The sequence below is a fragment of the Argiope bruennichi genome, chromosome 4, assembly GCF_947563725.1.
Source record: "Argiope bruennichi chromosome 4, qqArgBrue1.1, whole genome shotgun sequence".
NCBI lineage: Eukaryota > Metazoa > Arthropoda > Arachnida > Araneae > Araneidae > Argiope > Argiope bruennichi.
The window spans coordinates 91,955,668-91,979,961 of NC_079154.1; the positions used below are offsets into that span (position 1 = coordinate 91,955,668).

Sequence of the window (24,294 nt, forward strand, 5' to 3'; positions counted from 1 at the left end):
TCATAATTAAAAATTAGTATAAAATGTTCTGACTTTTATATGCTAATGAAGCAACTTATTAGGCCTTTGAATTAAATTAAAATTGTTCAACAATTTAGTAACACTAAGATACTGAACTTCAATTAAGCTTGCGCTTTTTTAATTGCAATAAACAATAATTTCTTTTGCATAAACTAAAATAAAAATTAAACAATAAAATATTTTGGTAGTATTTGGTAAAGTATTAGTGTTTATTTGCAAAATTAAATTTAATCAAGTTCTTTCAATCTACTGAAGTCATGAATCGCATTATTTAGCAAGGTAGTAATAATTATTATTTACACGAAAAAACCTTTGATTGAAATTAATTAAATTTTTTTATGTAAAAGCTAAACTAAAAATTAAATAATAAAATATATCTATAGCATCTTGTAAATTATTAGCATTTGTTTACAAATAAACCAGTTTATTTATTAAGTCTTTCAATGGAATTTTAGTTGAATATCGAATTAAAAAATAATGAAGCGATACCGAATTTCAATTAAACATCGATTTTTTTTTTATTGCAACTTATTATTAAACTGTATAAGATTTTAGTTTACATGAGATGAAGTAATAAAGTTACAAAAATCATCTGTAGTATCTGGTAAGTTATTAACTCAAATTCAAAAATATTACATTTGACTCATTTCTTCTAAGAATTGGTCTTTATGACATTTATATTGCAGTAAATGCTTGTTCAAGCTCCTCTAAGAATAAAGCCTAAGCTCCAAATATGCACTATTTTAAATTTGTTTATAAAGCAGTATTTATTGTTATCAAAGCCGTTGAACACTGTAATTTAAGAGAACTATCTACTACAAGAATATGCTGGACTTTTCTTACAAGCACAGACAGACTACGTTAAAAACATTTTCTCTTCTTGGCTCTATTGCTTTCCCATGGAATCTCTGCAATTTACCTCCATAGAACAGAAGATACCCTGGGAAAGATGAGAGCACACGATCACAAACAATGTCAAATCAAAACAATAGCAAATCAACGAAAAGAACATTGTGCACGGTTCAATCATCACGAGAAGAGTTTGTAAGCGTTTTTGGTTGCCAAGGAAAATTTGAATAATGCATTTGATTTATCCAAACTCTCTTCAACAACCAATTAATCTGAGAAAATAACTCTGATTTTTTCTTTTATATTTTTTAATATACCTGAATAACAAATTTAAAAAATCAGACTAAAAATATTGAGCGAAATATGGATTTGTGGAGTAAATATGAAAATACCATCAAAATAAATTAACAGTTAATACAAGCAAATGTCTGAGGTATGAGGCCTCATCAACCAATGCTTGACTCTTAGGTAGTAATTAGGACCGCCTATAAGTTGCTGAGTCGAGAAAATATTAATATCGGATTTTTCTATCCAATTTTATAATAATGGCATGCAATGTATATGAAAAAACTGTGCTGATTTATAAAACTTCATAAAAATCTTAAGAAAAACATAAAAATATATTCAATTAAGGGGTTTTTTTTATTGGCTTTAATATTTTATTTTTCAGTTTATTTTTTCTGCTTAGAAAGAATTAATTTTTATACAAATAAGAAAAATATTTTTGTATTTCTAATTTATATTTATTTTTATTTCTTATAATTATGCCTCTTTAATTTTAAATCTCAAAAAAAATTCATGCTCAAAGATAAAACTGTGAAATATCTTCACAGCTTCTAATATTACATCATGCGAAAGAAAATTTTAAGAGACCTTAATTCAAAGCAATTTTGTTTCCAAATGGTCTGTCAGAAAAGGCCTAACACCCCGAAAATAAAATCGACTCCACTTGTTTCCTTCACACCCAGCACATTCCCAAGGAGGGGAATTACTTCGCGATGTATGGATAAAGGGAAATTTTCTCTTTTTTATTTTGATTTTTTGTGCAAAAGAAAAAAAAAAAACTTTTGTAAAGTTTATCTTAGTTATTAAGGCTTCTTTCTACATATAGCAAAAAAAAAAAAATGCACAATTAGAAAACATTTGTATGAATTTATTAACTAGTTATATTATAATTTTTCAAAAAGTTGAGATTTGAGATTATTTACATACTGTATTCATTAAAGTATGAAGGTATATTTTTTAATAAATTATCATGCATATTTTATTGCACATTTTTCAATTATTAATATAATAAAAATTTATACGGATACCATTTCAATTTTTTCACTTTTCTTTGTATAATTTGTATATTGCCGGAAGTATTAATACACAGACACTTATGACGCTACTCAACATATTTCTAATACTAATTTAAATTTGAAAATTCAGAACCATAACATAATGTTCAGCAGTTTCATCATTTTTCAATGATTCTTATGATTTTTTATCTTCTTTTTAAATGGAGTTGTTATTATTAAGGCTATTTTAAAAAGCCTGCCATAATTCAAATTAACTATATAATGAAAGTGATACCTTTAATGTATTTTTAATCAGTAGAATTAATATAAAGTCGTAGCCAGTTAATAACTTTTCTTTCTGTAATTTCAATGACAACCACCGGATAATTTAAATATTTCATTTAATTGCTAATCATATTTTGTTTTAAAATGACTTACCATCAAAATTTATTTAATTAAATTTGATTAATTTTAATTTCTTACAAAATCATGCGGTAAATTTTAGTTTGATTTTTTTTAAATGGTGCAATAAAAAATAGATCTCAATAATTTAAAAGTAATTTACTGCACTTTACTATGCGTATAAGTAATTTATTTATTGTTCAACAGTTCATAAAGTTATTTTGATCCAAAATCTTTTAATTTCACTTTTATACAATTCAAAAGCATCTTTAGTATACCTGAAAACTTAAACTAGTATAAAGTACGACTTTATTAATAATTATTAAAAATTATTAAAAAAAAAGGAAAATATAACTTTGAGCTTCAGCAATCAGTTCTCAATAAACAACGCGTCCAGAGAAGGTCACCTGCAGTTGAAGTTTGGAATAAAATTCCAAGTAAAAAAAATCCCAAAATTGCTTTTCTTTTGTTCATTATCATTCCTATAACTTTAATATTTCTTAAATTTTGCTACGACATATGAAATATTTATTCTAAAATATAAGAAATTTATTTTCTTCGAGTGAAGTATATAGTTTACCTTTTTTGACAATAGATGGCAGCACCATTAACATTTTTTTCAAATTGGGAGAAATTTTAATTAGATTACATAAATGATATTTCATAACTCAACTTCTTCAACTTAACACTTTATCCAAAGTTATCTAAACTCGTTCTGAAGCAATCAGTCCGTTGTCGTTTGTTACAATGCAAACGACTCGCAACCATTCAAAAGCAAGCGACCTTTCGTTCCAAATAATAATATTAAGATAGCAGTTTATAACCATTTACAATTTTCTTGTTCGACATTCTAGTTTACAAGTATGTATTAATGTTAACGTCACGACTCAGCAATCTTGAGTTCAGTGTCCATATTTTTTTTCTCCGGGGTTTTCTGCACTAAATGCACGGTTATCTGGCTGACGTACCTCTTCTGGTCGTCACCGCAGGACGCCGTGCCTGACTCGCTTTTTTTACCGGACTTTTCCGGTTTCTCCCGGATCGCCATCTGGTAGGCCACCTCGAAAGCTTGTCCTAGAGTCAGGATGATTTCTGTAGCCATATCCTAGAAAGAAAAGGTCACTTTTATCGCAATTAAATGTATAAAACGTTATAAACTGGTAATTATACAATCGAGAAACAATCACAATTATATAAAATCTTGAAATCACTGGAGAAATCAATCTCACGGCACTATTTTTTTCATCCAAAATTTGATCTGATAAAATGCATTGCATAAAAGTCTAGTAATATCACAGTAATTGATTTTACTAAGATACAACAATATACATAACTTATATATAATACAAGCGTAATTACTTTGTATAATTAACGCAATTTTGTGAAAATGCTGCGTTTGACTATTTATTAAGATGGTTCCCGAAGCATATTTACATGAAAATATACAATGAATGACCAACACTAGAACAGAATATCAAGGAAAAGTCAAAACTTCCTTAGCTGAATTTTTATTTTTGAAATATAAATAGTGCCCAGCAGCTTTGCCGAAAAAACTACCTGTAGATTCGCTTTGAATTCTTGCAGGATATTTTAAAAAAGTGTTATTCATTAAAATAGATAAATACATAATCCTATTTCTTGATTATTCTTATTTTTGGTATAAATTTGTTATTTTGATTTAAATTTTTAACGATAAAAGCTTATGTTTCGGTTATATTTTATTTTTATAATATATCAAAGCATGGGTAAGCTCTGCGCACTAGCAAATTTTTGTACGCTTATTATATAAAAACCGAGCAAGCTCAAATAAGTGATGCACTGCTCTAAGTTGATTTCTTGGTACAAAATCAATTAAAATAATAAGCTTACACTTACTGCTTATGAAGACAAGTCCTTATCGATTTCATAATAGATAGAACTTTTTATAAAACAAGATATCAATAAATGAATCGCTGCTCATCTAAACTGTTAAAAAGAATATAAAACATCGTTTATTGAAGCCCCCGATATAATAAGAGAATGCAGGATTGCATTGCGAGCTATGGATAGAATGCCAATTAAAATGGTAAGATTATATTATCTGCTTCTGAAGAATTATCCATGTCGATTTTGTAATAGAGAGAAGAGTGCGATTAATGAAGAAAAGTTAATAATGTATAAAATGATACACATTAAATACATCAGAAAGACAGCGAAACAGTATTTACGTCATCTATGTGGTAGTCAGAATTCAGAACTTTATTACGAGTAAGCATTTTAATATCAAGAGTTTTTTTCTTTTTTACTGTTTATCCTTTCATATAATGCCGACTATCCAATTTGATCTGCAGCATATAGTAAAGTCGTCTTCCTTGACCATATTTTTGATGATTTTTTTTCTTTCATTTAATATTTTAATTTTTATTCATCCTTAAATATTCGTGTCAGTTTGTTTGTTATTAACTAAAAAAAAATATTTTGACTAAAATTATATTTGTGCTTCGAACATCAGTTCTAGCGCATAATTAGTGGTCGATATTTGTCCTTTTGTAGTCATTAAACAAATACATTACAAATAAACTATGTTTTTCCCAATTAAATCATCCATTTGTTCGTATATTATCCAATCATCCGTAAATAAATATTCTACTATTCGAATAAGATCTAGTCCCACAAAACTTCGATAATTTTCGATTTATAATATTTATTTTTTATATGACCGATTATAAAATCTTATGGTCTTAATTTAAGCCATCAATTTGACTAAAAATAATAAAAAACCAATTAAAAAATCCAATAAATACTGCATAAGAAACATGCGCACTTTTTAATGAAAATTTTTTTTAAATTTCATTAAAACTATATCCCTAAAATAAGAAAATAGTTGATCTTACTGCCATTATGTCTTCACTTTGCTAACATTTGATACTGACATTAAAGTCTAATTTTAGAAAAATTTATGCGGAGCGATACTGATACTAAAGTTTAATTTTAATAAAATTTATGCAGACCGATACTGATGCTAAACTTTAATTATAGTAAAATTTATGCAGACCTATACTGATACTAAAGTTTAATTTTATTAAAATTTATGCAGATAGATACTGATACTAAGATTTAATTTTAGTAAAATTTATGCAGATACCGATATTAAAACTTAATTTTAGTAAAATTTATGCAGAAAAATTGAAATTGGCGTGCGAATCTTTAACGCTTTATTGCTTTTTATTCCACTGACTACTTCACTTTAAATCACATTAGAAATCATTCCAAAAAGAGAATGACAAAAATAGCGTTATGATAAACAAACACTTACCATATTCTGAGCACAGAATACATGACAATAGTGATTTGTAGTTTGATGCTCCTTTGTAATATATGCAAAATGGTTAAGATCATCAGCATCCTGACATGCGCAGTGGATGTTTCGTATCTCATGCTCGCACACCAGTTTCTGAAATTGAACGAGAAGCAAGAAAAATTTATGCATTAAACATAATGTACTTTTGTGACAATACACAATAAATCATATACATCTATAAATGAAAGTACCATAAAAATGATTTAATATTTTAAATAATAAATAAAATAGTATAATTTTTTAAAATCTCAAATTACATTCGAGTTTGAATGATCTATTTTTATTTTCTAAAATTCGAAGAGAAAATACTGAAATCTTTGAAAATAATTCGATATGAAGATTTTGATGATTCTTCATCTTTTAAATCTTCCCGAGTTCTAAAAATACATTTTTCGAATTCTATCTGCCTAATACGGAGATTCTTGGACATGGTAATTCAAAAACTCAAAGATCTATGTAGATGATTACCCGTACATAATTTCATCATCAAAATTATAATTATGTATTAAATTTTGTACGAAAACCGTCAACAGCGCATCAGATTTGGTTGTGTATCAATCTATAAATACTATTAGCGCACGTGGACGCAATAACTTAAAAAAGAAATATTTTAATTAATTTAATAAATCATGTGTTATTATAAACCAAATTGTGTATTTCCATTAAATTTTGGATCTAAATTATAAAAAGAAAATAATACAAAGCGCATATTTAATTTTCTTTATTAAATAAAGAAACACAAAACTTACTATGTTGCGTCACTACACACATAATTCAGAGGGGAAAGGGTACTCCCACTTGTTGATTGCCGTGACTTTTGAGGGTTTTTCGCCCGCTTCTCCCTAATACCCTTGCTCTACATTCAGATGGTGCAAAGGTTTATAAAAGGAAAACAAAAATAGAAGGTGCTAGATTATACCCATTACGGCTGAAGCTCATTGGACGGTTTCACTCTCACTCAGACTCATAATTTGTCTTCGACCATCGAATTATTTTCCATTTTGTCAGCTAATTGCACCAGTTTAAGCCAGTTTATCATCTCAAGGTCTTTAACAGTATCCGTAAATACCTGAGGTTAATATTCTATTTAACATCCAGACTCAAGGTGATGGACTAAATATGCAAAAAATTTGTGGAGAGACCGAACATGTTTAGTTTTCTTCATTATATAAGAAGACACAAAATACACTATGTTGCGTAACTACACACGAAATTTTTGTCCATTTTGTATGTTAAAAAGTATTTGAGATTTTTAATAAACGCTAAAATTAAGTTTACAGTCTACCGTTAGTAGATGCTTAGTTTATTTAGTTATTTTAATTCCATTCGTTTCTAAATGCAAATTGTGATTCCTTACCTTTGCTTGTGCGTCTATAAATTTGACACCGGTATGAGATATGGATAAAATGACGTTGGGTATTTTGTTCATGTCTCGAGTAGAACTCTTGAGTTTCTGGATAGATTTCCTCGTCGATTCAAGGCCACGGACCTCTTTCACCAGCGTTGATCCAAGGTACTAGAAGAAAAAGAATTATTTTATAAGATATTAAAAACTTAAAAATCAATTCTATAAAGAAAACAATTATAAATGTTTAATTAAAAAATTTTAATATGGTCTATTATATATTACAAATTTTCAATTTTTAAATTTTTTCGTATAGTCTATTATACATCACAAATTTTCAGTTTAAAAAAAATCGGATATAGTCTATTATATATTAAACATTTTCAATTTTTTTTCGAAGTGATTTTATGTTTTTAATTCATGTTTATTTCATTTTCATTGCTCCAATTCCTTTATTCAAAAAATTCCTACGATTTTTTTTTTTTTTTTTTTCATTTTAGTAAAGATTCGGTATGACTTTTATAGACGAAGAAAAAGTATGTATATTATTCTTTACCAAAAACAAAAGTTAAATTATCAAATCCAGCATTCATGGAAAGCCTAGATTGAATTCATTGATTTGATAATGGTTTTTTAATCTGAAAAAAAAAACACATGTACGCTATATAGCGATAATTAATTCGCTAGATTTTATAATTTATTCAGTTTGAATCTTTTATCGAAATTTATAGAATTAAGTTTAGTCTGTTAAAATCAATGAGAATTGATTATTTTCTTTTCTAAAATATAAAAATTCCTGCAGAGTAAAGAATATTATCTAAATAAATATATTTATTTTTAATATGCATCTATTGGACTTAACATTTAATTCTATCTATAAAGCTCTTGAATTGGTTATTGAAGCAACACAGATTATTTTGGAGAAACGTTTGGAATATTGAGTCTTAATTAAAAGATTTTAAGTCGACACCCTTTTTGTCAAGCTTCATCAGACACTAACAGAAGGATATTTGATCTATGGCATCTGAATTTATGCGGACAAGACCTAAAGGGTGCCCCAAAATTAACGCAAGATTTGAATTTACCACCATTCGCGCAACAGAGTGTTTCCACCCTATTAAAAAAACCATTTGATAGCTCATAGTTAGGTGTTAGCAAAAATTGAGTTTTACATGATACAACAATGTGTTAACGCAAGATTATGAATTAAATTTTTTTTAAACAACACAGTTTTTTTTTCTTTAAATTGTTATATTTTTATTGGATAGCAAAGTACGCAGGATAGGGTTATGTATGGAATAACACACAGCACAAATGGTCTCCATGGCTTTGTTGGCAAATATGCACTCTTTTGTCGAAATTTTCCATGAGCATTTTGTATAAATGTGGCTTAATTTCGTTGATGAAACGTTGGATTCCTTCCTTCAGTGCATGTGAATTTGTTGGCATAGACCTTTGAATTCAAGTATCCCCATAAAAAGAAATCCAGTGGTGTTAAATCACACGGTCTAGGTGGAAAATTCTCAAATTTCAGAACTTGTTGGCGCCAGGCTTTCATTATTTTTCAAACATTGTTAAACAATGAAAACGCATTCTTCTGTAACGCTCCATTTTTACTAACCCTAAACTATCAGCTACCAAATAGTTCTTTTAATAGGATTGCCAATTCTTTACTGCACGGATGGTGGCAAATTCAATTCTTACGTTAATTAAAGGATACCCTTTATATATACTAGGAATTCTTTGAGGATATATATACCAAACTTTAAATCCTTTAGCGCCGAGATCTAAATTTTACCATAAGGTATTATGATCTAATAAAATGTTTGGAAACAAATCTAATAAAATAACTACGATTCAAAAATCTAATTATTTTTTAATTGTTAGTTAATCGTAGTTACTCACGTTGAAACTCGTTATGACTACATTCTAAGATTACCATACTAAGATTAAATAATAAAGCTTTGATTATTCTCAAAGTAGGATCTTACTTTGGCAGTATAGTTGCAACTTCCCTTCACCAGTACATCAGGTTGATGCTTCCACTGGGTGGAATTAAAAGATGGAGGCAATTCCTGTAAAGTCTGCTGGGGGGATGTGTCACCCATTAGCTGCGTGGGAGGGCGAATCTTCAAAGCAGACACAAGTGGTGGAGATTCGTTCCTTGACAAACTGCCATTGGTGGTGAAGTTGCGAATACTTGTGTCTCCTCTCATGATGTCCACTGTTCTCGATTCGTCCCCAGAAGAAGAAGGTTCGTCAGTTGTAGATACGCCGCTTATGGTACCAAGATTCCAATCCTGGGAAAGATAAAGTATTTGCTTAGAGACATATTTCAGTATTAAAAGCCTCTCTCTATTTATATAGTAAAATACATCGATGTGTTATAATAAGTACAGTGATTGATTGGATTACGGGCAAATTATATGATTGGGATTTTCAAGTAAGATTTGTTCTGATAACGAAATGTTCGGATGGAAAACACTTCAGAGAAGAAATACATCAAGAAATGACACTGTGAGTAAAATATGTAAAGTTTTAACTTAATCGCCATTTTATATTAATATTTCAGAATGATGAACAAAGGAAAAAAGGGCACTTAAGAGTTGCTAAGAGATTAAAAACAATCGCCAAAAGGACAAGAAAATAAAACTTTAACGAAAAATGTAGATTTTAATATATCCATGAACAGTTTTTGGAAAGAGATTTTGATATGATTGCCCATTTTTGTGGAATATTTGATATGCTGTCTGAATTTTCCTTAAGTTTTTTAAGTTTTCTAATATACGAACCTAATAATATAATTAGGCCAAAAAAGGAAGCGGTAATAATATTAAAAGCTAAAAATAAATGCACTAAAAAGAATTATTTTTCTACATGAAATAAAACAAGAATCTGTATTATTGTTCTGAATTTTATTATTTATTATATGTATGACTTATTTCACCATGGAAGTTATAATTTCTATCGTAAAGAGGCGATAAAAGCATGACGTCCTGTTACACCACGATCTAAGAACGGAAGTGCCAGAAAATTTTCCCTTCAGTAATTTTTAATATAAGAATTTTATAGGGATTTCTTTGCCACTTGTCAACTTAGGCAAGGGAATCTTAGGTATCTTTAAAAGAATGTTGTAAGCATTAAGGAATTGTATCCCTTTTACTCGAAATTCAAAAATCATCAGTTTTCTAGAGAGGATGTAGAGTTAATAAAATAAAAATGTGGTTATTGGATAAAAAAAATAAGAGAATATTTTAGAATGAAATTAGCACGGACAAATTTAATATATGAATTAGGAAATTCAGTAGAATTTAAATTAAGAGATGTCATATATATATATATTATAATTATGTATTTCCAGAATAAATCAATCAAACTTCCATAGTGAAAAAGCGAAACTCAAGCGAAAAAAGTCCTCAGAATGCTAAGGGCTAAGTGGTGATCTATAAACAAACAAATAGGATGACGGACTTAGTCTCTGAATTTAATGTAATTCGCTAACCGGTCATGCATAAAAATATGAGCCACACTTTCATTGGTCCTTACCAGTTTTGACAGACTGAAATCTTTCAATTCATCGAATAGGCGGCTTGTAGGTTTCTCTCCTAATGACGTAAGTATCCTCTTTCGGTGCCCAGGTTTCGTAATTTCAAGAATCTGCAAAGATTATTTATAATTGATATAAATAATAGGTATAGCAAAAATTTCTACACAAAGTTTACAAGTTCAAATGTGAAACATTTGTCGATAAATATCATATAATAAATATATGAGAAAGAATTTATTTAGTACCATCAGAAAAATACTTGTTTAAATTCAAATTCTTGCTTGATGTTTGAGAGATTTCATCTTTGATAGTGTTCAAGCATTTGATAATTTTTCTGCTATTATTCATAAACTATTAATTTCTTGTAATATAATTAATACATATAATTCATTACAATCCAGTGCCTAAGTTTCGTTAATGATGCTATTACAAACTATTTATAATAGAAATAGGAAGAAGTGTAAGGACCAGGGCTTCTTAAACAAAAATACAATACCTGTATCCCACAAGACCCATAATCAGTAGAGCAAAACACATTATCTGAGCACATTTCGGTTAAATATTTTTAATACCATTAAGAAAAATAATTGAGGAAGCCTTTTTGATTTGAAATCCTTCGTTCAGGCTTCTTGGTTTTAATTTTAAACTTAACGTCTTTTATTTGTCATTAAGTATTGTAAAATTTTCATTCTCAATGACACGTTATATATCTAAGTTCAAGTTTCATTAGTTTGTAAAAGAAGTTAACTGTTGACATAGTAGTTAAAGGAAACGAATTATGTTGAATTTACCAATCTTGTAACACAAATCATTCAAAACAAGTAAGTAAACAGGTATTGTAAAATCGTTTTGCCTAAAAACATGTCTGTTTCTAAATACAAGCTTAGAAACAGATTTAATTGATAACATAGTTAAAGGAAACGAATTATGTTTAATTTAAAAAGTATTGTAAGACAAATAATTCAAAATAGATGAGTAAACAGGTATTGTAAAATCTTCTTGACTAAAAACACGTCTGTTTCTAAATACAAATTTAGTTGGTTTGTTTAAGAAGTTAATTGATAACATAGTTAAGGGAAATGAATTATGCAGAATTTACCAGTATTGTAACACAAATAATTCGAAACAGGTAACTAAACTTTAAAGAGAAGTCCTACAATTTTTTTACGGTAACATCCTTCCTTTAGTTGCCAACTCCAGGTTAATTTAGGAACGTCGCTGTTGAAGTTTCAAATTTAAAAATTTCGCCATTAGTTTAATTACTTCAACTCCCCAAATCCCTTCCTTCCCAGCAAAGAGCAGAAACGCTAATCCTGGAATGCGAGCATCCTGACAACAGGCAGCGACTTTCCGATTTCTCAATGGTCCATGAACCTGTCCCCGTGCCAAAGTCTATAAAATTTTGCATCTGCACTGCGTTAATTAACCTTGCAGTCTTCTAATTCGAATGCAGCACGCTTGTCAAAGCACAGCCTGCCTGAAGTGTCGGAGTGTGCTTGGCTGGACCAAATAATTAAGTCATTGTAACAGCTTGCTGCACTCCAATACTTTTGCTGCACAGGTGCCCCTGGAGCGAAAAGAAAATATTGTTGATATACTAATTAAAACCTCAGAGATTAAGGATTTTCCTATTAAGAACCCTGGCTGCAACACTGCTACTAAAGTGCTGCAATTATAAAAGATATTTTCCTTTTTTTTTTTTCAAAATGTCCTTCAAGCTCAGACCTCGCTCCTGACGCAAAAAAATCCATACCTCAATTGAGATTGGTTGGAGGGGCATTATAGAGCGAAATTAAAAGCGAGTCGACGCTGGTATGGCCGCAATTATCTCAATGTATACGCAATTAACAATTAATTAACAGGAGTAATGAAGCATACTGGCCAATTACCGAAAGCTCGCTATTAATCAAGGGCTCCTCCCTCCCCTGCCGGTGTGGACCAATGAGCACGTAGGCAAATGATCTCGCCCGGGGCGATTTAGTCGCAGGACGTCAACGCCAATCATTAACTAGATTGATGCATTTAGTTTTGAGTTAAGGATTGGCCAATCAAGCGGAAAACAGGCAGTCTGTAAAGAATGACTTTCGTCTGAATGAGGGAATACTGAATGCAGAAGATAAGGTGGACGGAAAAAGAGAGGAATGGAATGTTTGCGGGGATAACTCGCATTAATGGAGTGAGGAGAATGTTTGTTAACAGAGAGGAACGTTTTTATTACGGAATAAACGAATATTGTTATTTTTAAAAGTGAAACATATGGGAGCGTGTATGCTTTGATTTTTAATTGTAAAGAAAAATGATTTGAAAAGTCATTAAGTAATTTTAAGCAGTTATTTTTAAAAAGTTTCTGAAGTGTGACTATTCCTAAGCTCATTCCTCCATCATCTATTCAATTTAGAACGTGAATCCAAATGGTACAGAATAAAATGAATAATATATACAGAACATTTGTATTTAACCTTACAATACTCAGAATTGTCTATAATTCGATTCAATTACGTGAACAACAAAAACTTTGAGATTTTTAATAGACAAACCAAATGGACTGTTTTTTTCAGCCTGTCTTTACAGGCTGAATAACTAGAGCTACTGATACTAACATGCAGTGAAAATGCAATTGATATTATTGTATGTGCTTTAATCAGATTCTAGGTTGTACTAATTACTATAACTTCAAGTAAAAAAAGTACTTGCAGTTCTATACGGAGGTGGATTAAGCGCTACATGGGTAGCATGTATCAATAGCCCGTTGCTTTATAGTCCGATTAACTAGCACCGTTGGTATTTAAGTCGCAGAGAAGTTGAATTTTGTATTTTTGCCTGTACTTTAAATAGATTATAATTACTACAAACTTTTCAACTTTCAGATGAAATCCCCGAAGAAACAATTCACTCCCTAACACAGGTGAATTAAGCTCCACTGGGGGACAGCATACAATTCAAGTTGTTGTTTCTTATGACACTTGCCACGGATACGCCCGCTGTTACGAAGACAGCGATTTTAAGCCGGTGGGGAGCATCTCTTGTTTTTACAGTAGCGCCAACTTGGGCCAAGAGTACGACTTTGATTCTCACTCATCACTCATTCGCTTGCACAAGCCCTTTTCTACAGGAGGGCACATTCACACATCTCACAGATAGAACAATGGAAGAGCAACCCTGCCCAAACCGGGACTCGAACCCAGGATCCCCATATCACGGGGAAGACGCGCTACCCCTATGCCAGGACGCCGGTATGCATGCTCCTTTATGGTTCATGAGGCTCATAACTTTATAGCTCGAATGATTTGCTCTGCTGGTTCTAATTATGTCCGTATAACTAGCAACTGCAGCAGTGTTGTATTTTGCTTTCTTGAACGTGCTTTAAGCAGTTCTTATCTTCACAAGCTCCTATGAGGCCACATACCAAGCGAAATCTTTAAAAAAAGATGTATTTGCAGTTAAATGTGTTGAAGGGCTGAGTTAAGACCTGCTGGGGCCTACAAACAATGTAAGTTCCTTTATGGTTCATGAGGCTCATGACTTTATAGTTCGAATAACTTGCACTATTTGTGCTAATTTTGTCCGTATAACTAACAGTGTTATATTTTGCATCCTTGTCCGTGCTTTAAGCAGTTTTTATGATCACAAATTCCTATTTTCACATGTCAGGAGAAAAAAAAAGTTTTTTTATTTCCAAAACTCAGTGAATCTAAGTGAATCTCATCTGGGGCTTATAGACCATGTAATTTTCGTATTCCAATCGTTTGCCCTCTCCAATTTCTAAAATAAAATTTTATTTATTTATTTTCATTTAATGCCTATATAATTAATTTTCAAGAAACAAATATCATGGCAATCTAAATTAACAAAATATTTAATTATGTCACCTTCAAGAAAGTTAGTTTCAATGTCTTATATGTAAAATAATTAATTAAAGGTATTTTTTAAGGAAATAGTAAAAAAGAAAATAAAACTATCTAAATGCTCAATGAGAAGTTTGCCAGGGGTCAGATAATGAACGACAAAAGAAATTGAACCACAATAATCTATAAGGAAAATCGAAAATTTGTAAAAAAAAAGTCCCCAAAAATAATTTTCAAAAACGGAAAATGCTGTTGATTAAATCTTGAATAAGTTCGAGGACTCATTGTTTGTAAATCAAATGAAAGTTTGAAAACTAAATTATCTTGAAAAAAATAGGAAAAATTCTCGAATCTTTTGAGTTTTTATCTTTCGAGAGATTTTCTTGTTTTCCAAACATCACCGGTAGCGAGAAATAATTTTTATTCTGTTTTTGAAATTATGATATAAAACTCTCCATTATTTCTGAAAATTCTTATATTTGGTGCAAATTTCAATTAGAGAAAATCACTCTAGAAACTTTTAATCAATTTAATTTTTTTTTTAATATTATTTCTATTTGGAAAATTTTATAAAGAATGCTGCCAGAATACAATAATATATAGTGTTTTGTAGTTCAACGGGTTTATTTTTCTTGTTTTTTCCTATCACTGTATAACTTAATTAAAACTGTAATGTAATGGAATAAAATGATTTTAAAATTATTAACATTTTGATTAATAAATAAGTAATATCATATTATTGATTATGATGTATATTCATTATTAAAGGAATTTATTTTTCAATGGCGCATTTGTTTCAACTCTACTTCTCTGTAAAACTTCACTATTTCTAATAAATATTTCAAAATATGACTCAAATTTAAGCAAAAGGGATTAGGGTTTAAAAAGTACGATTCTATGTTTAAAACTAAACTTTTTTTTAAAACGACAATGCAAGATTATTACTTTCCAGATTTTATTCGAGTTTCACAGTTTCTTTGTTTTGTTCTTGCCTTTGGATGCGTTTAGTTCAACTTTTGAATGAATTTTGCCCTGTTTCTGAATGAATTCTTTTTCTATTTCTGAATGAATTCTTTTTCTATTTCTGAATGAATTCTTTTTCTATTTCTGGGTGATTTTTGTTATGCTTCTGGATGCAGAATGAGCATTCTTATATTATCATTTTAATTCTATTCTATGTAAATTTAGTTCCAATTAGTTAAATTAGATATCACTGATTTTATAGACAAAGAATTTTTTTATTGGCATTCTTCTACTTTGATTCATTCGGAAATTATAGATATTTCAAACTTTCCTGGATTTCTTAAGAGTGCTATATTTAAATTAGAATATAATGTAAAATTATTACTTACCGATTTTAATTCAACATCCCACAGCTTCTTTGTTTTGCTCATATCCGTGTACCCGTTCCTTCTGAAAGTGTCAACATACTGGTCAAGATGAAGAGATCGCAGCCATTCCCCAACAGACTCGGGTGTTTGACTCTCACTGATCGGTTTCAAGGCTGGAAGACTATGGCAAGATTCTAGAATCTTCTGCCGATGTTCTTTGTTCGATACGTTCATTTCGATGAGGTCATCATCTTCAAGAATGTTACCTCCCTAATTTAGAGAAGAAGAAAAAAATTTTTTTTGAACAACCAGGCATAAATAGGTGTGTGGAACCCGTGAATTTAAACTAAGAGATTAAAAATGAATTAGTAATAAAACAGATAATAATAAGTTTATAAATGTGACTGTTTGGGGGTCGGGGGATGAGTGTGGAGAAGAATTAAAATTTTTATAATAATGAAGTGCATAAGAATGAAAAAAATCCTTTAAATTGGATACAAACTCTTATATGTTACTTTTCTTCCTTCGTAAAATCTTTTAGAATCTAATGTTCCGCTAAAACTCAATGACCTGGACGAAAATTTTTTCTATACAATTTTTACAACAGAGTTGTAGTATTTTTTTTTTTAATCAAATCTTGAGCGAAATAAGTTTGCTTATCTAAGCGTCTGCATCTGAATACAATAACTAAAAGCACATGACAGTTGGAATGGCGATTTTGGAAATATATCGCCAAATCGCCATTGGGATCCGTTGTTCACGTGTTCTACTACGGATTTTGTTGAACTTCATTTATTTTATTTTATTAAATTTTTTATCAATATATAAATAAATATACATAATATATATAACAAATATATTTGCCGGTGTCCTGGCATAGGGGTAGCTCGTCTTCCCCGTGATCTGGGCGTCCGGGCGTGGGCATGGTCGTTCTTCCTATTCTATCTGTGAGATATGTGAATGTGCCCTCCTGTAAAAAGGGGTTGTGCCTGCGAATGAGTGATGCGGGAGTAGTGAAGTCGTACTCTTGGCCCAAGATGGCTCTACGTTAAAAACAAGAGGCTCTCCCCCTTAGGCTTAAATCGGCTGTCTTCGAAAAGCGGGCTTGTCCGTGGCAAGTGCCACAAGAAACAACAACAATAACAAATATATTTATTATATGTATATTCTTTACTTTATGAATTGTTTTAGAATTTATTCATTAATTATTACTTCCCAAATTTTATGTGAATCCTTTATTGATTTATCAGTTGGTTTATATACTGATTACTCTTTGAGATTAATTTAAATCATTGCATCGATTTAATTTTATTATTGATTTACGTTTGAGTCAATTTCGATTCAATTTTACTGCCACTTGCAGTGCAATTGGATCATTGAAACTTACTTGCTTAAATTTAATCTTCACTTTCTATTAAGAGCTAAAGACAATCTTAGAAAAACAGCGCCGAATTCAAAACCGGCATTATAAAAAAAAAAAAAAAAAAAGGACTAGTGGAGTATAACTGACAGTAAAATTTTTACTGAACAATGTAATCTACCCAGAAGTTGCATTGTTTAAAAGTGATCCAAGAAATTTCTGAAATATTTATACACTTTTTCTACGTCCAACATTTCCAGATATCCAAAAAAAAAAAAAAAAAAAAAAATGAAAATGCTTCTGAATTAAAAACTCAAAGAACATCCTTACCAAGAAATCAATGTCGTCATATCCATTTTCTACAAAGTTCGATGTGTAGATTGCTAGATCGAGACTTTTCAACCATTCTTCGACAGTATTGAAACTCGAAGTGAAGGAAGATCTTTGGAATTCTTCAAAGGAACACAAAAATTGTTATTTCTTGCACATTCGTATTCCATCATTATATTAAAAGATATATAAATATGCGAAATGTACCTTTCCGAAGCCTGGACAGCGTCCTTGCAAATGTTTCTTCCATATCACGAACGAAGACTGAATCAGTCGTAGCGGCAGACCCTTCTCCCCAGTCTGAAACAGATGACCGGTCATAAGAAGTGGACCTGGAGACTTGACCTCCTGGATCCGAGCAAGGACTTTCCCTTCTTAAGTTGCGGGAGGATCTGGTCTCTGGTAGAGTATTCATACCAAGCATATTATCATAGGTATGCTGCTGCCTGGTGGCTGACTGACTTCGAAGTGACATTTGGAAGTCACATGGACAACTGGATGGACAGACTGTTGATCCACGACAAAGACCTATGGAAATATGAGTAATATTTTTTTTTTTCAGTTATAAGCCCTTAAATATTTGTATGAAGTATAAGAGTAGAAATTTAAAAAAACACACATTTTAACTATACTCGTGGAATTTTTTCAAAGTATGGGCAAAAGTTCGTTTGAAGAATATCGGAAAAATCTAAAGTTTCTATTCACATCAGTTGAGGGCAGTAATGTTCGATAATTAGCATTTCTGGCCAGCTGTATCATCAAGATGTAAAACTCCCACAGTGTTAAGTGCCTCCAGATTCCTTTTAAGTACGGTCATCTGGCCAATTAGTGTGAGTCCAGATAAAGAACCATACGTGCGTTTTCCCAGGGAAATAAATCGTGTCTTCAAAAGGGGAGAGTGTCAAACCCTCCGGATGTCAATCTTCATTTTTCCCATTGTGGAGGATGGATCATCAACGGACATTCCCACGGTCGACCGGAGACCATTCAGGTTTGTTCTGAACGTTGATTGGGTATCAGGGAGTCCAAGTGTACCAATGTGGACATGAGAGGTGGAGTCTAAGGGAAAAATAAAATGCGAGATTTTTTGGAAGAAAGAGAAAGAGAGGAGGAAAGGTCAGAGAAGCTTCGTTTTAATCGGACTTCTGAGTAAAATTCCACCCGAAGGAAATTCGGTGGATTCCGACAGCTACCTCTGTAGTAACCTGAGACGCCAACAGCCTGTTAGCTGTTCTTGTGAAGTTGTTTTCTCCGAAATTGTTCGAGGAACTATTCTTGTTTTATTTTCGTGTTGTAAATAGCATCATTCATTTAACTTAGATGAGAAAGAGTTGTTTTTATGTAAATAAGGCTGTAAGTAAAGAAAATTTTATATAAACGCTACTCTTTATTTGATCCGACAGAATCAAGTCATTACAATTCTAATAAATCTAATTGCATGTTTAAACTAATAGCGTATTCTTTACATCTTCGTGATAATATTAGGCTATCTGTGTTTGTTTCTGAAAAATAAATAATAATCTCATTCACTGTCAGTTGTCAGATGAACCCTCCTTTCTAAGAGTTTAATAATTTTTCTCCTTGAAAATTACCATTTTTACTGTTTGTTCTTTAATAATACAAATAGTAATATAAACACTCTTTATATTCAGTACACGTAGTTCTTCATTAATATGAGTCTTCTTTATTTAATATTTTGTCTTAAGCATTTTGAAATATAGAATGATGCCTTTCATGTTTAGCAGAACCCAGAGATTAATCCAATTTTTTTTAAATAAAGAATATTTTTTTACCTGCAAAAGGGTCATCGTCCACAACTTCCTCTATGTTGTCCGTGGATACGGACACAGACTTGTTCTCTCTCCGAAGAGATACCCGTATGTGACCACCGGAATCGATAGTGGCAAATAGTTCATCCTCTGTCAACGTTTCGATGTCTCGGGAAACCCTTTTGTTCCGGATTTCCTGTAAAGAAAATTGAAAGTTGTGGAAAAATTATATCAATCGTATGCCATTGTATAATTTTTGCCATAATCATACATCACTGACAAGCGTTAGGGTCAACTGCATGTTATTGACAAATATAGTTAAGAGGCGAACTTGATATCTTTGACGATCAATCGCCGGCTGTAATAAACATAGCAGTTTTAACTATTAAACTCTGTCATACAGTTAATACCCAAGTACCAAATGTTTAAATATAAGTAACATTATAATTTCTGTATACAAGTTGATTTGATCTGATTCATTGGTAAAGGGAGCATTTCGTTAGAAACCATCACTTTTAGAAATCGACGGGTTTTATACACACACATAAAATAAAGTTCACAAAAATGAAAACCCAAAAATGCGATTTTTACTGTTTTCAAAACATAAACTATTATTAGTTTGTCTTCACTGGTGATGTGAAATTCAATAGAAATTTTCATGTTTTCAGTTCGGCAAGTCAAATAATCAACTTAATATACAACTCTTCTAGATTTGGAAATATTTTCTATTTGAAATATCATCTTCTATAGCATCTTCAACAAGACATAAGATAAAAAGCAAAAACTACATAGAATGTAAAAATCTCTGTATCTTGTGCGACTTAAAGAGATAAAATCCTCGAATTTTTTCAGAATCTGTCTGAGCGTTGCTATACCTCATTCTGAAAAATTTACAAAGTTATATTGTGATTAAAAAAACTCTTGTTAAGGTGTTAGCCGGTAATAATAATGTATTTTTAGACTTATTCAATAAGTATTTTTAAAACGTTCTAACTGATTTGAGACGAGGTACTTACAATAAGAATATGTAGGTACATATTCTGGTTGCGATTTTTTACTTGCCATGGTATTTTATAATGTATCTTGTTTAGATGTATGATAACTACAGATGGATAAATGTTCCTTAAACATTACAGTGACTATATATTATTAAATTTGGGATTATTATTAATCTTGATGATGTTTCAGATAAAAAGGGAAATTTAAAATTATTACATCTATTGCCTATCTATAAAATTTCCATAGAAGTATTGAAAGGAATTTCAGTTAATTTATAAATTAAAAGGAGCTGAGATAATATTCATAAAAGTAGTGTCAATGCATACTGAAATAACTACAAACAATTTCACCAGAGTATTTACAGAGCTTACTAGTTGTTATATGTTAAGATGTAGCAAGGAGATTTGGAGTAAAATTAAAACAAGGAAAAATCTGTCAAAAGTTGCAAAAAAGCGTCGATTAAATACGAACGGACTCCTTATATATATGAAAGTAAAACTATTATATTTTAGCCCCGAGCATGTGAATCAGTTTCATAGAATCGAAGGCTGGATGTTGCTTGGAAGATCTCATACAAATGCTCTCTGAAGTAAGTCTATTGGAGTAAAAGTCCGAAAAGCAGACCTGCTGCCACTAGCCAAATTAGTTCATCAGAGGGAATCGAATCTGTTCTTTTAATAAAAACAGGTGGCATCAGTATCTACTTTCATATACGTTTTGTAACGTTTTAAAGTTGATAATCGAGAACAAACGCATACGGTAAGTATTTTTGATGACATCTGTTAGGCTTTTTTTCTTCAGATTCGAAGCTGCCATATCATTTGTAAATAAACAATTTCCCTATATAATATGCAGTTTTCTAGATCGGACCGTTCATTCGTTATTTTACTACAAGGAAACGCTGTTAGTGGTCTTATTGAAAAAATATTTGGTTACTTAACTAAAACCGAAACTACTTAGTAACTAAAGCGGATGTCAAGAGTTAAGTAGATACAACTTTTTTTAGCTTACTGTCTTGCATAAAAGAAATATTTAACGTCTTCATTAGAATCACTGACTATTTAAATTAAAACTAAATCGATGTATTTTAAAAATTAACAATTTAATGTATTCTTTTAAATAAATAAATATGTATTATTATAGTGGATATTTCGATACTTAATATTACCGAAGATGAAAAATTTTGAGTAAGAAGCAAGAATAGCTTGAAAAGAAGTTTAACATAATTTCCTTAACATCTAAGGCAAAAAAAGAAAATAATTTTAGGCAAGAAAATGAGAGGCGCAAAAGCGAGATACGTAAAAAGGTTCTTTCACTAAGACATATATATGAAGACTAACAATTTACGCTCTTCACAACGAAATACGAAAATGATACTAAAAGGCGTTAATATCATAAAGACTGAACTTCATTTATATTATTTAAAAAAGAAAAAAAATGGAAGAAAGAATTCTCTCTCTCAACATTAAGTTTTAATATCTAATTATAAAAAAAAGTGTTTCGACCACTCTTTTTCAATTTTTTACAAAATAAATAAATAAAAATAACGCGTTAAAATAAAACATAAAAAGAAATAATGCCATTATCTTTTAGATTATGGGTCTGAAAGTGTTTGTAAAGAGATGAAATGCACTCATTAAGGAGGAAATAGTAACAGTTTCTGCCTTTAATAAGGTTTCACAAATCATTAAAATGCAATGTTTGAAATCCTTTTTAAAATCTCTTGAAATTACATACTCTTGTTTCCACCCTCATGGCACATGTGGCAATATAATCAGAAAAGACAATAATTAATAATTGATGAATCCACAAGTAGTATAGAGAAGGCAGTGAAATTATAATCTAGGCCCTTGTACTACGGTAACATCACTCCGTGTTTAGAGGAAAAGTTACTAGTTAATTAAATAGTATAGTCATTAGGGAAAGATCTGAACTTGAATCATGTTAGTGGTATTTTTTTCTATTATTCTATTGAATGGAATATATTGCAGATTTTTACGATAATTTAAAGGCGAAAGTTTTATTTTGGAAAATAAAAAAATATATCGCAAAATTACAAAAAAAAAAAAAGGAAGGGGGGAAAAAAGTAAAATTATTCTAACATATTAATTTAAAATTATTATTTAAATTCAGAACCCTATAGGCATCAGCATTAAAGTAAACTTATCCTTCACGTAGAAAAAAAGTTAGAAATCTAGCGACTCTGTTTTTCCTTTAAAACTTAATACTGACATTAAAAAACTCAACTTGCAGCTCTTTATAACCTCCATTGCTGTCGTTTGAGACACATTATAAATAAACACAGTTCAAGAAATAATATTAAAATTACTACAGAACTAAGAGATAAAGTAAAGAAAGAATTAAATATGAACAGATTTTGGTCATAATTTTACTCTTAATTCTAAAATATCTACCATGTAACTGCAATTGTATTGTTATTCTCTTTCCAACATATTTAGGTAAGGAGGTGAAGTACCTTTGAGTTCAAGAACTCCTTTAACTGCTGCCTCAAATCTGTAGATTTAATTCTAAAACATCAAAGGAAATTAAGAAATGATCTACATTTTGTCCTTTATGTGGTTTTGTTGGACTTTTAACTTAAGAATGTACCTGAAGGAATAATGTAGACACTCACTTTCAAAAATTAAAACCTGCTTTGTTTGGGAAAACTATCTATAGGTCAAAAAATGGGTACAGTGCATTAAATTCAAAATGAAGGTAATATCTCAGTTTAATTATCTTAATGCTATGTCTGGTTTCTCTAGCGTAATATAAGGTTCGAGAAATTAAACCTTAAATGCATATATGGGCATTAAAATGCATATATGGCAATTAAAATTTTGAATGCATATATGAGCATGCATTCAAAAATGATATGATGTGAAAAATAATCGGAAGTTATTGCTAAAGTAACAAGATTTCGAAATTCTCAAATGGCAACATCTACTTTTATAAGGAAACGGAATCCTCACAGAAAAGAAAACACCTTCTAATTTGACCATGATTTAAAATTAGAAAATACGGTTCAAAATTGCTTCGAATTGTAGCGGTAATATAACAATAATAAACTAAGTTTTCCTGTATATTGCGCCTACATTATTATTATGAAATTTTTTTAAATTTGACTTCAGGTTAGACATACAAATTTTAGATTACAAATAAGGAACGTTATTTTATCTAAATATGTAGAATGGAACTCTTTAAGAATGCTCTATGAAAAATAATTATAATTTTAAGATAAATATCCGAACATTCGTATCATTGCTTTGGTTTTGTCAAATAATAATTTCTTCTTTAAGATCCATAAACTCGATGAACAGAATAATATACCCCTAATTAATACGAAAATCTTGACAGCAGCCATCGAATACATACACATTTTTAAGTGATTTTTCAGGTTCTGGAGTTACATTTGTAATCAGCAGTAACTGGACGTTTCCGGATTTACACACTTTTTCGAACTTCTCAAGAAATGCTGGAGAAATTGTTCTTGAACTTTGATCATGTAAAGAATTTGCATTTTACAATGAAAACTGGGTCAACAATGTCATGTAGAAAGACGACCAAAAATTGATGAAAAAATTATTTGAATTCATAGCCTTTCGCATAAAGCTGTTAATGATTTAAAACTCCCAACAACAATTTATGTGCTCATATGCAGTTTTGTAAACGCAGCACTTATATTTTTATCAATGTGATTTTTTTTTATTACCAACTTTTTTCGATCATTTTTTGCTAATGACATGCAAAGTTCTCAACCAAGTTTTATCACCTTACAGAACAGATGACAACATGCCAAGAAAAAAATCTTGAATTTTATAGTGAAAAATTTGAAAATTCGAGGAAATATGAGTATTGGAGTACTTTTCTAACTTA

The 24,294-nt window shown here is 30.3% G+C and overlaps 1 protein-coding gene across 1 annotated transcript in view; it reads right to left on the reverse strand.

The window, feature by feature from the left end:
- Window positions 1-3,417: 3,417 nt before the first annotated feature.
- The window catches only part of LOC129966370 (ankyrin repeat and SAM domain-containing protein 1A-like), a 106,606-nt gene continuing 85,729 nt past the window's right edge, over window positions 3,418-24,294 (reverse strand). The window contains exons 12-20 of the mRNA XM_056080793.1: window positions 19,444-19,615; window positions 17,858-18,178; window positions 17,651-17,772; window positions 15,982-16,230; window positions 10,784-10,894; window positions 9,229-9,537; window positions 7,250-7,408; window positions 5,848-5,985; window positions 3,418-3,657 (exon numbers count right to left, since the gene is read on the reverse strand). Of these exons, the coding sequence (XP_055936768.1) occupies window positions 3,433-3,657; window positions 5,848-5,985; window positions 7,250-7,408; window positions 9,229-9,537; window positions 10,784-10,894; window positions 15,982-16,230; window positions 17,651-17,772; window positions 17,858-18,178; window positions 19,444-19,615 (1,806 nt within the window). The 3' untranslated portion in view covers window positions 3,418-3,432. The remainder of the gene's footprint in view (window positions 3,658-5,847; window positions 5,986-7,249; window positions 7,409-9,228; window positions 9,538-10,783; window positions 10,895-15,981; window positions 16,231-17,650; window positions 17,773-17,857; window positions 18,179-19,443; window positions 19,616-24,294) is intronic.